The sequence below is a fragment of the Macrobrachium nipponense genome, chromosome 6 (assembly GCF_015104395.2).
Source record: "Macrobrachium nipponense isolate FS-2020 chromosome 6, ASM1510439v2, whole genome shotgun sequence".
Lineage (NCBI taxonomy): Eukaryota > Metazoa > Arthropoda > Malacostraca > Decapoda > Palaemonidae > Macrobrachium > Macrobrachium nipponense.
This window is the reverse complement of record NC_061108.1, coordinates 17687567-17704213: the sequence shown is the minus strand read 5'-3', so window position 1 is coordinate 17704213 and position 16647 is coordinate 17687567. Positions and strand designations below refer to the sequence as shown.

The 16647-nt window shown below is 36.3% G+C and overlaps 1 protein-coding gene across 3 annotated transcripts in view; it reads right to left on the bottom strand.

Annotated features, from left to right (window-relative positions):
- Positions 1-345: 345 nt before the first annotated feature.
- Positions 346-16647, bottom strand: part of LOC135216437 (uncharacterized) — a 93057-nt gene continuing 76755 nt past the window's right edge. Inside the window, exons 1-2 of one of the 3 annotated variants that reach the window (XM_064251808.1) lie at positions 9896-10011; positions 346-3804 (exon numbers count right to left, since the gene is read on the bottom strand). In XM_064251808.1, coding sequence (XP_064107878.1) covers positions 2178-3797 — 1620 coding nt within the window. In that variant the 5' untranslated portion in view covers positions 3798-3804; positions 9896-10011 and the 3' untranslated portion in view covers positions 346-2177. Of the gene's footprint in view, positions 3805-9633; positions 9873-9895; positions 10012-16647 lie in introns of those variants that run through there. The other 2 variants (XM_064251809.1, XM_064251807.1) reach the window with 2 other exon arrangements.

Here is a 16647-nt window from a genome sequence, read left to right as displayed (position 1 = left end):
CAGAAAAATGTTTCCATTTTGCTGCTTACGCTGCCATTGTTCCATATTATGTCATATTCCAGCAAAACCTGGTTAGCTAATTATTAGATGCCTGCAGAATCTCTAGCCCTAAAAAAACTGTCGTATCATAGCATAGCCCTCAGTGCATTTTATATAACTCAAGTTCCAAACACATAATGCGTATTCATTAAAAAAAACTAAAGTACTCATAACTATACATGAATTCAAACGTATACAAATGGGTATACATATATAAACTAATTGAATAACAAGAGAAGTAGCACTTCTTTCAGTACTTACGAGTAGATGAAATTTACGAAGGGACTTCTAAAGGTAAAAACAAAATTTAACGGCAGACTTTTATTGACAAAAGAAAAGCTTTTACAAGGTTGTGTAGCTAATATTATTATCAATAAGATTCTGAAATTTTTCTTATCTCTATAAATGATCATTAATGCTAAATTTGTTGGCCGTAATGTTATATTAGGCGAGTCATTTTTCCTCTATCCCGTTTTTATTCTAAAGCACTGTTAGTCTGTTCGTTCTATCAGAAAGGAGCAGACATTTTGAAAGGCTCTAGATGTCCTCTTAAAGAAGCTAATCGCCAGGAAGTGGATTCAAGCGTGCATTTAATAGGGCTAATTTTTTTAATACTCAAATGCATGACTCCTTTTCTTGGGACCTTGTAATTTCTGAGACAGCAAGATTTGGTAGGAATCGCATTAGGCTATACTATTCTGAGTAGACCAAATAGTTAGTGATGTGAAATGTATTGATATGTCGGAACCTCTGTTGACAAGGCTTTCTCAAGATATAGGAAAGCCTTGTCGCAAAGGGGGCGTGTGAGGGGGGGCGGGGGGGAGGGGGCGTGTTTGTTTGGGGCCCGCTTCGAACCTAAGTCTTAGGTCCGAGTTCCCTTTTGATGATGCAACAATAAGATACACTTTACTTTCTCTTTAACCTACTTTTGTCTTTCATCTATACTCGTTACATTTAGGTATATGATTCTGTAAATCTGTAAATATTGTTCTCCATTTGCTACATATAAAAGTGAATATGAAATTTAAAAAAAAATCTCTCAACTATATCATCTTTACATTTATAGATATTAACAATAATATACTTCCCCTGACCAAACATATCATTTCAGCTTGATTCATTAAGAACTTTCTTGGAATATACACTTCCGCTCATTTCCATCTTAGTGCTCTAACATTATTAAGTGTTTCAGAAAGATAGGTAAAACCTCAAATGTGTTTGTTCCCCTATGTATCAAAAAGCAGTTTAGAAGACGGAAATTCACACAAAAAATAATAATTTCATGTATAGAAAGGATGATTCATGTTAGCGACTGTCAATATCGGGAATCCTTGGACCCTCTGTGGTTTGCTGAGTAACTGCAATAATGTTAGTATTTTCTGTTTGATAATTATGGATCTTTATTTCTGCTATTGTTGGCCAGTTATCACGATGAACCACTCCTCTTAGTAATCGCAACGACAATACTCAAAATGATGACCAACATACCGATCTCGATGTCTAAAGCTTGTGTGAAAGAGTCGGTTAGCAAGTCTACCGCAAAATCCCGTTGAATCATTGTAATATTGTAATAACAAACATCATCAAGATGCATTACAAGTTTAATAAATAACAACAGACGACTCAAAATATTGCATCCACAGAGAGTAAAAGGTTTTATGTGGACACTAAAGATTCATGGGGGGTATTATCGTCCCATAACATTAGAAACTTCTTACTGTTTCCACAGTCGACGTGCTTGCATGGTGGAGATAATTTGATCAAATATGGCCCTATACTTTTTTCACTGTTCCTGTATATTGGCTTTTATAGGTCGTATATAGTGGTATATATTCTTGTCTGCATAACAGGGTAAACATATTGGGGTAGATCATAAAACCTCATAATGCAAAGGTGTTTAGACTTCTTCCATAAGCAATAAAATACCGAAGGAATTGTATCCACCTTTTCTTTGCTTAGCTGTCATATCTTCAGTTCGTTGACCTGTGAGTTCTGAACACTGACAATCCAGATTATGGATCTGAGGTTTTGACGAGAATAGGGTAAATGTCGCATTAAGAAGAAGTTTGTTCTAATCTGAAATGATATAGTTTTCCTAAACGGTTATTGTACAAATACTACTATCATAGTTATGTTAATTACAGCTTAAGTTTGCCGAAGAATTTCTCCAGTGTTTGATGTTCTATTTCCCAATTCATGTCGTTAATAATTTCCTTGTACTTCTCTTTGTGGTTTGGTTCTTTTTCCCTTGGAAAACATGTTCGTGAGTCAAATTTGAAAACCTTAATTTTAGACGACTCTAATTTCTTCAGAGCTTTCGGAACAGGGGACCTCAGAGTGGGTGCATAGGCATCAAGGAAAAACATCTTATCCGTTCCTATGCCAGTATGACGCAGGAGTTGTTTGTGGATGGTTTTAAAGGAACCCGGAAGGTTATCTTGCATACCTGGTGCTGTGAAGACTAACATTGTAGTGCTGTCCGTCTTACAGAGTTGTTTCAATAGATTAGCTACCTTTGACACGACTGTCTTGTTGAACTGTACATCATCACAGTCAAAACCTGCGGAATCTATAATTTGGAGATTATAGGTCAGTCGAAGGCCCTGAATGTGGTTAAAGCAATAAGCTGTTGTCCTCGTCGTTTCCTTTAGGTTATCTTCTTTCCCAAACCTGCTGACTAAGTCATCGTCAATGAGCAAACGGAAACTGTCCTGAAATTTTACTCCAAAAATGTGGTTTGCAACAGCTGTTGCGACTGTAGTCTTTCCTGACAGCTTGTTGCCTACGATTAGGATAACTTTGTTGGGGTTATCATTGTCTTTGCCTATAGACAGTACTCGAGTTCTGTTGGCCTCATCTTTGAAGGTCTCTTTCATGTACAGTTGTCGAAAACCAAAACCAAACCTGTGCCCTCTGGTCTCTGAGAACTGGTTGACTACTCTGAGTCGAGCAATGTCTGCTGGGTTGACATAGCCGGCATCAACCTTTCTTACCAGTGACATATTTGACGGTGGAATCGATTTCAGCTCCTGGAAGAAGTCATCCACTCCTGGGTAGTCATAGTGGAGGAATATTTGACTTAGAAACTGGTCATCCTCGTCTGATCTCTGACCTTCGGTGTAGAACGTAAATAAATTATTGTAGGAGATCTTCACTTTTCTAAGGGAGCTGACGAAAGGCATGTGAGTAGGGGAGTTTGTAACCAGTATCTGTGCAAGTGTCTCTAACTTTTCAAAAGAAAGATTGAGGAGATTGTATGTGTTGATAAAAGGGCGGAAAAAAACGGACGAAGATGGCGCAACAAGATTCACTGCGCTGACTGACGTGCTTTTGAATTCATCTTGTAAAAAACGCTCCAAGTTCATCAGAGTTCTGATGTCTGCTTCGGCGCTGTGAAGACCACCAAGAGCTGGAACGTCTATCAAGATAAGGTTAAACGGGAGGAGAGTTTCTTCTGCCACGTTAAAAATATACGCTTTGATCCTGGGGTCCACCCCCAGAACATTGTCATCTATCAGTGCAAGGCGATAGTGATCACTGACCTGTGTCTGGTAGATGTAATTGACAAAGGCATCTTTGAGCGAGGTTTTGCAAGGAACATCGTCCCCGAAGAGGAGTATAACCTTATTTAGACTACTGTTGCTTTTTCCATGTACCTGCTTATACACTCTGTCTGTGGTACCTGACGAAAAAGTGACGGGGAGAGGCATCAGTGAGAGGCCCCCTTCAGTGAAGCCATGGCCGGGCAGATTCACCATTTCGGATCTGGTAAAAGGGAGAAAGAAATGATCACATTAATAACAGAACAGAGTTCATTTTACCAGCAAGAGTGGCTTTTCAGAACATAGTAAAAGTATTTAGAGAGAAAGGGAATGAAATTAAAGATATTAATTGCTGCTGTTAGATCAAGTTGCCCATGTTTAGCACAGGCTCTTGCTCCAAGGAGCAGCCTTTAGGCACAACGTGAATAGAATTTATTGAAACATTTGTCGCACAAGGCAAAAGGATTGAAACAAAATTGCGAGTATTATGCTTATTTTTTAGCCTACTCGGAGAACATTTTTGAAAGTATCAACAGAACACAAAATTTAATGAATTACCAAATGAATTTGGCAAGGGAGAAATGAAAACAATTTGTCCACTGAAGAATGGCATACAAATGTCTATCTTATAACACTTGAGGAAACTAATGGAAACATCAATTTCCTCAAATGAAGTGTTCGTCTATAGGTCTTTTAAGTTCCGTGTCATTTCATTTTAAAACTTTTTTTTTTTCCCTTTCATATCGCCTACCTATTTTCTTTATTCCTTGCCACACCATGATGCATATTCTTGTACCAGTAGAGTCTGTATTAGCCTAACTTTATAATCCAACTTTCTTTGTCTCATTCTACTCATTTCCAAAACTACTTCAGGCTCCCAATCTTTTCTTTGTCCCTTTCAGTCGAAACTTCAACACAAGCAAACCTGTATTGGATAGCAGTGTGTTAAATGTATGTTTTGTTGTCCAAGAGAATGCTCTCGATTTGTGTTTACGTTTTGTTAAAATGTACGTTGTAGCGTCCAAAAGAACGCTCCCTATTTGTTTACATTGGTTATATATTTTAAAAATTACATATTTCATTACTAAACATTCCTTATATGACAATTGTAGTTTGTGTTTAATCAAGTAAATTGTGGTTTTGTCGTAAAACGAATATTGTTTTCCCCTTTGTTGAGATGACGCCTTTGAAATTTGCCCATCCCCTGTTCCTTTTCACCCACACCCTGTGCTGTGTCGTATTTATGCCCTTCCTTTTTCAGAGTTTATTGCTATTTTTATATAGAGACTGTAAATTGTTGTACCAATTGGTCTTTGTATCTTGTCTGTACCGTTTCTGTGAATTTTGAGTGAACTGAGATTTATCAAAAAGGAACTGTGGAACCTGTTGGGATCTCCCTGAGCTGTTTGAATTTTGAATTGTTTGAGAAAGGGGAATAAAGTTCTGTAGTACGCTACTAGTTTCCTTCGCTCCCGTGAGAAATTTGAAGATTCGCGGATATAATGTCTCACGTAGACGGGCCAATGGCCCACACTAACCTACACAGTGTTCCTAGGTATAGTTTTCTTCTTAGCACTTTCTCCTCTCACATAGTTTTAATTTTAACAATAATTTAATCACAGTCTGCCGAATTACCGACGTAAGACGCAGACACGTTTAGAGAACTACCCAGTGACAAAATAATCAGTAAGAAACCGAAAGGTGTATAGGTTAGCGCAGTTTACCTTCAAGACTCGTTTTCTTTCGTTCATCCTTCTGGTTTCATAGAAAACATCTCGATACCTAAAATTAACTCATTTTTTCATATTTCAGTAATCGTTCATACTCGACGACTCTGTGATTTCCATCCAGGGTTCCGCGGAACCCTGGGGTTCCTTATGCCATCATCAAGGGTTCCGCAAGGAGTCTTGAGATAAATAGGTATTGCAAATGACGCTGATCTGAATTTACACAGCTCGAATAGCAGTGGTAGATATATGATTTATATAAAAGTAATTTATATATAATTATATATATATATATTATATATTATATTATATATATATTATATTATATTTATAATATATATATAGATATAATATATACATATATATTATATATATATATATATATATAGATAATATATATATATTATATATATATATATATATCTATATATATATATATCTAATATATATATATATATAATATAATTTATAGATATATATATATATATATATATATATATATATATACTATATATATATATAGATATATATATATATAGGCATCAAAACTTTTAGGCGCAGATCAGGCCTTCCCCTCTGTGTATCACTACTGATAACATTCAAGTAAAGTCATTGATGGCTATCTAACAAATTTTTAGCGAGAATCATTAGAATAGTATTCTTGCATATGATTTCGTCTGGACCCGATGTCATGTACGTAGAGAAGTGATTACAAACCTATACCTTCAAGGAACCCCTGAAACAATTTTTTATATCCTAGGGAACCCTTATCTCTCTCTCTCTTCACTCTCTCTCTCGTCTCTCTCATCTCTCTCTCTCTCTTATTATATATATATAATATATATATATATATATATATATAGAGAGAGAGAGAGAGAGAGAGAGAGAGAGAGAGAGAGATAAAGGTTCCCTAGGATATAAAAAATTTTTTCAGGGGTTCCTTGAAGGTATAAAGGTTTATAATCACTGCTCTACGTACATGACATCGGGTCCAGACGAAAATCATATGCAAGAATACTATCAAATGATCTCGCTAAATATGTTAGATAGCCATCAATGACTTTACTTGAATGTTATCAGTAGTGATACACAGAGGAGAAGGCCTGATCTGCGCCTAAAATTTTGATGCCTACAGTTCATTGAGCTAAAAACAATGGTATTAAGTGGGTATATGGTCTTCTTCCCTATTGATATACATATTTTTTACCCAGTCATAATTTGTCATACATTGGAATTCTACAACAGAGGAAAGAGAAGTTTAGCCTGGAGCCAAATTAGTCAGTATCACATATAGCCTAAGTCAAATAATGGTAGAACAGTCGTTTGTCAGTGGCGAGAGTAACAGTTATCAAACTAGACCAGGCTAGTTTTCGTTAATAACTGCAATAGGAGAGCTCATATCAGTATGAATATTATAGAGCGTATTCCTGGGGAAGTTCTGTTTTGATTTTCCAAAAATTATATATGAACATTAAGTAACAAATATTATGTATCAATCTAAAACGAAAGTTATCACTTTATTACTTTCTAACAATTATTTATTCATTTGAGCTTTTGTAAAATACACTACTTCTTTAGTTTAATCAGTTTCAAAGATTTAAGGAATTTACATGGACACTGAACAGCAAATATGTTTCAATCTAACGTTATTTATTTATTTGAGCTTATGTTAAACACACAGCTTCTTCAGTCTGATTAATATTCTGGGTGTAAGCGTTAGTATGAATGCATTATTCTATAATTTCACTAATGTTTCAATACAAAGATAAGAAAGCATTTTAAGCAATATCACTTTTTTTGTTTAACTAAATCGAAAAAATGGGTTTTGCATTCATTATCCTTGGGACGTCCATTTCATATTGCCTTCATTTCAGTACTGTTGCACTGATGTTATGGGGGCTGAAACCCCCATTTTTTGTTACTGCTTATTCTAGAGCACATGTGGGATTAAGTGATATGTAATTGATAATGAATTTCGAAATTCATTTACAATTAGCTATAATGTTCTTAGAGCACCTATTTCAAAAATATTGTTTGTACATGCTGGGGCGTCTATCTTTGATACATTTTATACATAATCGTGGTAATATATTATATATATATATATATATATATATATATATATATATATATACATATATAGTATGTATGTATATATATATATATATATATATATATATATATACTATATACATATATATATATATACACCGAGCTACAAATGTCCTTTAATATCGAATTCACTCTACCTCGGAATTAATATATTTTCATATATGCTTAACCGAAGGGGAATTTTATTAGGCGATAATAGAAATTGTCGGCGCCCAGGCGCGAACCCAGGACACCATACAAATCCAGGAACGTCAGTGAAGCTTTTACCCACTCCACCACCGTGGAGTGTAAAAGCTTCACTGACGTTCCTGGATTTGTATGGTGTCCTGGGTTCGCGCCTGGGCGCTGACAATTCTATTATCGCCTAAATAAAATTCCCCTTCGGTTAAGCATATATGAAAATATATTAATTCCGAGGTAGAGTGAATTAGATATTAAAGGACATTTGTAGCTCGATGTATGTATATGAATCACGGTAATGTGATATGACTAATATATGTGTATATATATATACCATACATATATATATATTATATATATATATATATATATATATATATATATATATATTCAACCATACTGGATAAGAGTATTTAGAGAGAAATGTAAGGTGTATACCTATACGTGGTCCGTTCTGTCAAACACCCTCCTTATTTTCCCGATAGTAAACCTCACGCTTTCTCATCCAGCTACTATTGCTTTATTTCTTTTCCTTTCTTCCTATACCCATAAACATTTCCTATTGACCCTATGACCACGGCTGGGAATTTGGCATACCCCTCATAACATTACTTTTGTGTCTTTGACACTACCTCATTTTTTATCACATTCCTCTTTACATGCTCTTCTTCCTTCCTTATTAAGATATATTTGTTTTCATCACTTTTACAGACGCATTTTCCTCGGTTCCTCTCCCGTATTAACTTCTGTCTATCCAAGCTTTCTTTCCAATCGATTAATGACCAAATGCACCTTTAGCTGAGTCTGTTTCCACCATACCATGCATTAGCGTGTTCTTCCATATAATAGTACTATTATAGTATTATAAGCAAATAGAAAGTTTTTACACAGATATTCTCTCTTGGCAATCGTTCATTGCTATCAATCAAGCCTTTTATCATAACATTTCAATATCTATCCAACTCCAAACTCATCTAGGGACAAGTTCGGTAACTTCTTCTATCTATTCTTTCACTAATTTTTTTTCATTCCTGGATCATCTACACTCATTTTTACAGGATTTCGTCGGGCATACTCAATCTTACCCATGTAGTTGGCAAATTAACATATTTACACTTTTGCATTCAACTGCAGTCTTCTTTTCGTCACAAGTGCTATTTTTTCCTTTGCTCTACGACCCTCAGCTGACACAGACACACCCATTCACCTTCCATTCATATTTGCTTCACAAGGTGCGACAATATCGAGCTTTCTCTCCTTAAACCAATCAACTGGTATATATTTCTTCATTCCTGCACCATATCTACACACAGGCAGAACCTCAGACCTTGCTATTTCATTTTTCCCCTTTTTAAATTTTTTTACGATAATAGTACGGGGTCTGGGGCTGCAGACCCCATGCCATAGCTACTGGTTGGCCCTCACCCCATGCAAAGATCCAAGAATGCTATTATTTTCATATTCTGATACTTCACAGGAGTTACAGTGTATTTGTTGTTGGCCCCATGACAAAGGGCCCATCAACCATTTAGGAAACCTATCTTCCCCTGTGGCTTCACAACCCTCTACGAGACTGTGTTCTGCCCTGGAGTAAGGTGGCTTAGAATTCCAAGCTTTTCGTACTTCCTAGAATAACCGAAAGACAAGGTTGCCAGTTGTGCATTCATCCTCTAATTGCGAAAAAGAATAATCAGAAGGCTGAATGGCGCTGAGTGAACACCCCCCGCACACAGTTGTATAACATGCCCATGCACTTCCTTCATATAAATGCCCTTCGATTCTAACACCTCGGCCACAATGTCAAGTCAATAAATATAAGAATTTTCTTTGTACCTTCTGCAAGAGACTTCTACATATGATATCATTTTTCCCAATGTAACCCCTTTCCTTTTCTACACACAAAGATTCTCATCTCTTTTCTCATTCCCTTACTTATTCGTCACGATTATCTTCGTTATACCTGTACGTTTACCACTTTTGAAAACTTTCCTAATACACATGAAGTACACAAACAAAAACTATGCAGCTTCCACCTTTTTCTCTTCCAGTTCTGTTCAACAATCCTTCGCACTTCCGTGGCGAACAGTTGACTCGACAATCCTTTCTCCCATTCTTCACTTTCTTACAAATACTTTTCCTTGATACCTTTAACGAACGTCGCACGGCCTTCTCAGCTTCACTAATTGTGTTAGTCATCAAAGCACAAATACATGAAAGCAAGCAATTCTTCGTAACAGATGTGCACATGTACTAACGCGTTTAGTGTATGAATATGAGCTAAAGGAAGGGTCTTACTATGGAATGTAACATGCAAAGCTTTCTTCCTATGCCACATCCTTTACATCTCGAAGAACATCGAGTTAACGAAAGTAGGCGATTCAGCACTATGTTCTGAGTCACTAAGACCATTTGGTACTCATTTCATAGCGGTATGTTTCTGATAAGACTATTGTAATTTTTTTATCAGTGCGTTTGATAATGGTAGGGATAAAAAGTGGCTATTGTTTGTGGCTCTGATATAGCATAGTGATGATTATAATGGCGAAACTTGTGATTATTAATTCCTTATACGTGTGTGTGTGTTGTTGCATTCATGTACAAGGAAAATTGATACTAAAACCCTCTTCCTCTTGTTTTTCAAACGGTGTGCATGTCAGGTTTATTAGAAGCACTAAGGATGACTGACTGGTGGTCCACTCAGCGTCTGGCAAATGTGGGGATGTATTTGTCTTGTTGGATGTGCCGGCTGCTCTCAGTTGACCAGTTTCATTCCAGCAATAATTTTGCCTTTCCATGGGCAAAAGCTTTTCAATATTAGTGAGACATGTACATATTATTCCTGTTATTGTTTTCGTTACGTTTGCAAATATTTCTTTACGCTTGTGTTACATTTTGTTGATTCTTTCCTGAGATATTGAATTGAATCCTGGTCCATGGAGTCAATTACGAAAAGGTCGTATTTTATGTGGCATTGTCTGTGGATTATATAAGAATAAAACGGTCCAGGATGTTGCTGCTGTTAATTTTAACATCCTATTTTGTTCTGAAAAAAAGAATTTGCGATTCCTGTTGATTCTAGGGTTTAAGAATCCCATTTTACTCAAGAATCATGCCATTCCAAGGGCCAGTGGAATGGTTCCTATATCAAAGAGGGCTTCTCTGCATCTCATAGACCACTGTATGAGTGTGGATGTCATGAAACACAAGTGGCTAAAGTCTGTGGAAGACTAACAAATCTTCATGTTTTTATTCTGGCTATAGGAACCCAGATTTGAATGGCTGCTTGCTCACCAGAATGGCAGCAGTCAGGAAGCTGACTGCAAAGTTTGTTTCATTTTCGTTGGTAATTACAACGCTTATCACACTGAAATGGACTGAATGGCTGAATTCAGGTACTTTCACAGCTGTTCATGGTGCTGCTGGTCTAGATTCCCCACTATTTCTGATTGTGAACAGTAAAAAAATGAACTCACACACCATTCTGACAAGTGTCTTGACCTTCTCTTTACAGATGTTACAGGGATTGTATCTTGTGGAGAAGGTTGGCTTGTGGGGTCACCTGATCAATGTTTGATTAAAGTTATGTGAAGATGGATCAGGTGTTTCTAATGTTAGCTTTTGAAGAAGGTATAATTGAAATCCCAGGCCAAACTAGATCTTAAGGAACTCAGTTGGAGCAGTATTTATAGAACTACAAATATTATCAAGGGTTTAAATGCTCACCTTAAGAGTATTAACGAGAGGAGAATTCGACAGAAGTCAAAACTTTGCTCCTTCGCCTCGACAATTATGCTCGCATGGACCTTAGTGGGATCTTGCCCATGTTTTTTTTTTTTTTTTTAAAGTCTGCTAATTTCATTGATCCTAAGATTACTACTGTTTTCAGAAGATTCGTTGGATTCCCAAGTTTTCTTTCTTTTTGGAGGAAGTGGAACATTGCTGCAATAGCTAAGCAACTCAGTCCATCCTGATACCCTTGTGAATATAAGCTGATTTGTTACCCCTGTTTTAGGTCCTCTCTAAGAGTCTTTGTGGGTTTATTGAAGATAATAATCTGCTAACAGTATTAAAGGTTGGGTTTTCGTAAAAGTCTTGGTACTTGTGCTCACACTTGTACCATGGGCACGCATGGTAAATCTGGATTATAGTGAAGTCTTAAGATGACTGAGAATTGGTGTCTCCTTTATTATTATCTTAATTGAGTTTTTAATAGGCAGAACCCAAAGAGAATGTGCTGATGGCCAGTGTCAACACAGTAATGTCATTTCAGGTATTCTTCAAGGTAGTGCTCTTGAACCTTTGCTTTTTATCATATATACAAATAACATGTGGAAAGGTCTGGAGATTAAATTGATTGCAGGCACAAGTAATGCTACTCATTTAGCTGTTGTTCCTTCCCTGTGCCTTAGGTCTGTGGTTGCAGAAGCCTTGACTAGAGATCTGGCACATATTCATGAGTGGAGTAGGCTCAGGACATGAAGTTTAACCCTTCTAAAATCATAGAATCAGTGCACTTTTGTCTTTGTTTCCTGATTCTCATTTAAATAGGTACAATTTTAAATGTCAGTGACCCTTAAGATTTTAGGGGTAGCTTTTAATGAAATATTTGCTTTGGAGAGGAAAATACGTAATATTGATTCCTCGGTTTCTGAATCATTTGGTGTCTTACAGAAATGTGTTTGAATATCTCTTGATGTGGCATTTATATCTGTTTTAACTTTTTTTTCTTCTTTGTGTGGAGTACTGTTCTCCATTATGGTCTTCAGGTGCTGACTCTCATCTCAAACTCTTGGATAGAGTTATGTCATCAGTCAAGTTTATTTTGCCAGTTCTTAATGGCGACTTGTGGCATAGACGTAAAGTGAGTTCATTATGTTTGCTGCATAAAATGTAATACAACAACAAACATCCCCTGCACTCTTCTTTACCTGACCTATACCTGTTTCAGCCACAGCAATAAGCAGGCTGCTACTACTGCAAACAGTAGGCCGTTTTCTAGCTTCAGGTTTAATACTATTCACTTTACTGTAGTAGATTCACATCAACCGTGCATTTGATGTCTAGGCCACTCCCTTACGACGCTCCTGATTCGCTGTCGATAAGCCAATCACAGGGCTGGAAGCTCTCAGTCTTTCTGGAGAGTTCACATGGGTAGGATTTATGTTCCACTTCTCCTGAGGGGTACGTCTTTCAAAAGTATCTCTCAGGAACTCTCTCGAGGGACTGAGAGTTTCCAACCTTGTGATTGGCTTATCAACAGCCAGTCAGGAGCGTCGTAAGGGAATGGCCTAAACATGAAATGCATGGTTGATGTGAATCTACCATAGGAGTTTTGTCATGGTTACAACTATAATGTGGAATAATCTGCCTAGTAGTACAGCTGTGGAATATTTAACCAAGCAGCTAATTTATTCCTGCCCATTACTGACATTTCCTAAATTTCAGGTGTAGTATTAGGTTTGCTTTCTGTTCCCTCATATGCATATATTCATCACCCTTTCCTACAATTAGTCTCTATTTCCGCAGGCTGATTTCCCTGTGGAGCCCTTTTGGGTTTGTATAATTTGTTGACTCTATCCATAAGCGTTTTCAGCTGAAGATTTAAAGAAAAAAAAAGTCACTGTAAAATTCAAGACATTTGTTAAAACATTCTCAAGATTCTCAATACAGTTCAAATACCATTACAGAATAGGGAGTAAAGTGATTTCAACCACTGATCTCAATTGTGCGTCAGTCATTCCACAATCAAATCTGAGCTCGTCACAGCGACCATCTTACCCCTCCAAAATTGGTGTGAATGCAATAGGAGCTCGCTAAGAATAGTCTCCTGTTCATCCTTTAATATGCTACCTCCCAATCAGCCCTTGTCATTATTCTTACTGTTTAGTGTTTTATTCATATATTTCTAATTACCAGCAACATAATTATAATCACAGTATGCAAACATTTACCAGTTTTTTTATCATTTTATTTTCTCTCATCTCCCCTGTATCTCATGTAAATTTCAAGCGCCAGTTTCCTTATTCTGACTTGCTTAGGTGATATTTGATCCATAATTTAAGTACCGAATAAATACCGAAATACGAGAAATTCAAGTTCATGTCTTGTATAACTGATATGAACGAATTCGATTTTTTAATGGAGTCGTTGATAAGAGATTAGATAGGTTTGTATTTTTTTTTTTTTTCGTTATCCTGTTTTCAATCTTTTTATTTCGTAGAGACGTAGAAGGGTAGATTTTTTCTATTTGAATACTTTCAACCTTGATATTTTTTCTTATCTGTTCTGTACTTATTATTCACGACTTGATAACTTAAATTCATTCATTCATTCATTCTACACTTATATCTATTGCCATGATATTAAACAAATATTGTATGGCAAAGTGGCGTTGAAAGAAGTCAACAAAGAACATGACCCCTTTTTGTTGTTGTTGAATCCTACGCACACAGACACACAACACATCAGCGAGTCAATATCCTCCATCAAAAGGATTCTCCTTTTGCCTAGGTCGCACTTTCTCGACTTCACTCAAATATGTTGTAACCCCATTTTCATGAGCCAGTGTTTTCAATTTCCATATATTATCAGATTAGCCACTCCTTTCCTCCAGCATCAACATTCATTTTTCTCTCAATAACAAATATTTCTCCAACACCCAAACTACAACTGTAGAAAGTGGTTACACCAGTAGGTGGGAAAGTAGTTAATTTTCTAAAATACCAGGATTTCATGTTCATCCCAGCATAAACCTGGATGACTAGCATACACCTTGTGGTGGGTGTGACAAGTGACTTAATAATGATACTTTCCAGTTTCACGTTTATTACCCCTGCATTTGTATGGTAAAATATAAAATCTCACTTTAATTACCCATCTGCCAGCTGTAAAACACATATGCCAAAGCCAGTCATTATCTGTGGTGAGGGTAAACTGAATTCCATCGCCAAATACTCAGTAGTAACCAACAGATTTCCATTGCCAAATGCTCAGTAATAACCAACTGATTTCCATTCCAAAATGCTCAGTAGTAACCAACTGAATTCCATTGCCAAATGCTCAGTAATAACCAACTGATTTCCATTCCCAAATGCTCAGTAGTAACCAACTGAATTCCATCGCCAAATACTCAGTAGTAACCAACTGATTTCTATTGCCAAATGCTCAGTAATAACCAACTGATTTCCATTCCCAAATGCTCAGTAGTAACCAACTGAATTCCATTGCCAAATGCTCAGTAGTAACCAACTGAATTCCATTGCCAAATGCTCAGTAGTAACCAACTGAATTCCATTGCCAAATGCTCAGTAGTAACCAACTGAATTCCATTGCCAAATGCTCAGTAGTAACCAACTGATTTCCATTACAAAATGCTCAGTAGCAACCAACTGAATTCCATTACAAAATGCTCAGTAGTAACCAACTGAATTCCATTACAAAATGCTCAGTAGTAACCAACTGAATTCCATTGCCAAAGGCTCAGTAGTAACCAACTGATTTCCATTACAAAATGCTCAGTAGTAACCAACTGAATTCCATTACAAAATGCTCAGTAGTAACCCTGAACTCCATTGCCAAATGCTCAATAGTAACCAACTGAATTCCATTGCCAAATGCTCAGTAGTAACCAACAGATTTCCATTGCCAAATGCTCAGTAGTAACCAACTGAATTTCATTGCCAAATGCTCAGTAGAAACCAACTGAATTCCATTGCCAAACAGAATTCCATTACAAAATGCTCAGTAGTAACCAACTGATTTCCATTACAAAATACTCAGTAGTAACCAACTGAATTCCATTACAAAATGCTCAGTAGAAACCAACTGAATTCCATTACAAAATCCTCAGTAGTAACCAACTGAATTCCATTACAAAATACTCAGTAGTAACCAACTGAATTCCATTACAAAATGATCAGTAGTAACCAACAGAATTCCATTACCTAATGCTCAGTAGTAACCAACTGATTTCCATTACAAAATACTCAGTAGTAACCAACTGAATTCCATTACAAAATACTCAGTAGTAACCGATTGAATTCCATTACAAAATACTCAGTAGTAACCAACTGAATTCCATTACAAAATGATCAGTAGTAACCAACTGAATTCCATTACAAAATGCTCAGTATTAACCAACTGATTTCCATTACAAAATACTCAGTAGTAACCAACTGACTTCCATTACAAAATGCTCAGTAGTAACCAACTGAATTCCATTACAAAATGCTCAGTAGTAACCAACTGAATTCCATTACAAAATGATCAGTAGTAACCAACAGAATTCCATTACCTAATGCTCAGTAGTAACCAACAGAATTCCATTACCAAATGCTCAGTAGTAACCAACTGAATTCCATTACCAAATGCTCAGTAGTAACCAACTGAATTCCATTACAAAATTATCAGTAGTAACCAACTGAATTCCATTACCAAATGCTCAGTAGTAAACCAAACTGATTCCATTACAATGATCAGCAGTAGTAACCAACTGAATTCCATTACAAAATGCTCAGTAGTAACCAACTGAATTCCATTACAAAATGCTCAGTAGTTAACAACCGAATTCCATTACAAAATGCTCAGTAGTAACCAACTGAATTCCATTACCAAATGCTCAGTAGTAACCAACTGAATTCCATTACCAAATGCTCAGTAGTAACCAACTAAATTCCATTACCAAATGCACAGTAGTAGCCAACTGAATTCCATTACCAAATACTTAGTAGTAACCAACTGAATTCCATTACAAAATGATCATTAGTAACCAACTGAATTCCATTATAAAATGCTCAGTAGAAACCAACTGAATTCCATTACAAAATGATCAGTATTAACCAACTGAATGCCATTACAAAATGCTCAGTAGTAACCAACTAAATTCCATTACAAAATGCTTAGTAGTAACCAACTGAATTCCATTACAAAATGCTCAGTAGTAACCAACTGAATTCCATTACCAAATGCTTATTATTAACCAACTGAATTCCATTACCAATTGCTCAGTAGTAACCAACTAAATTCCATTACCAATTGCACAGTAGTAA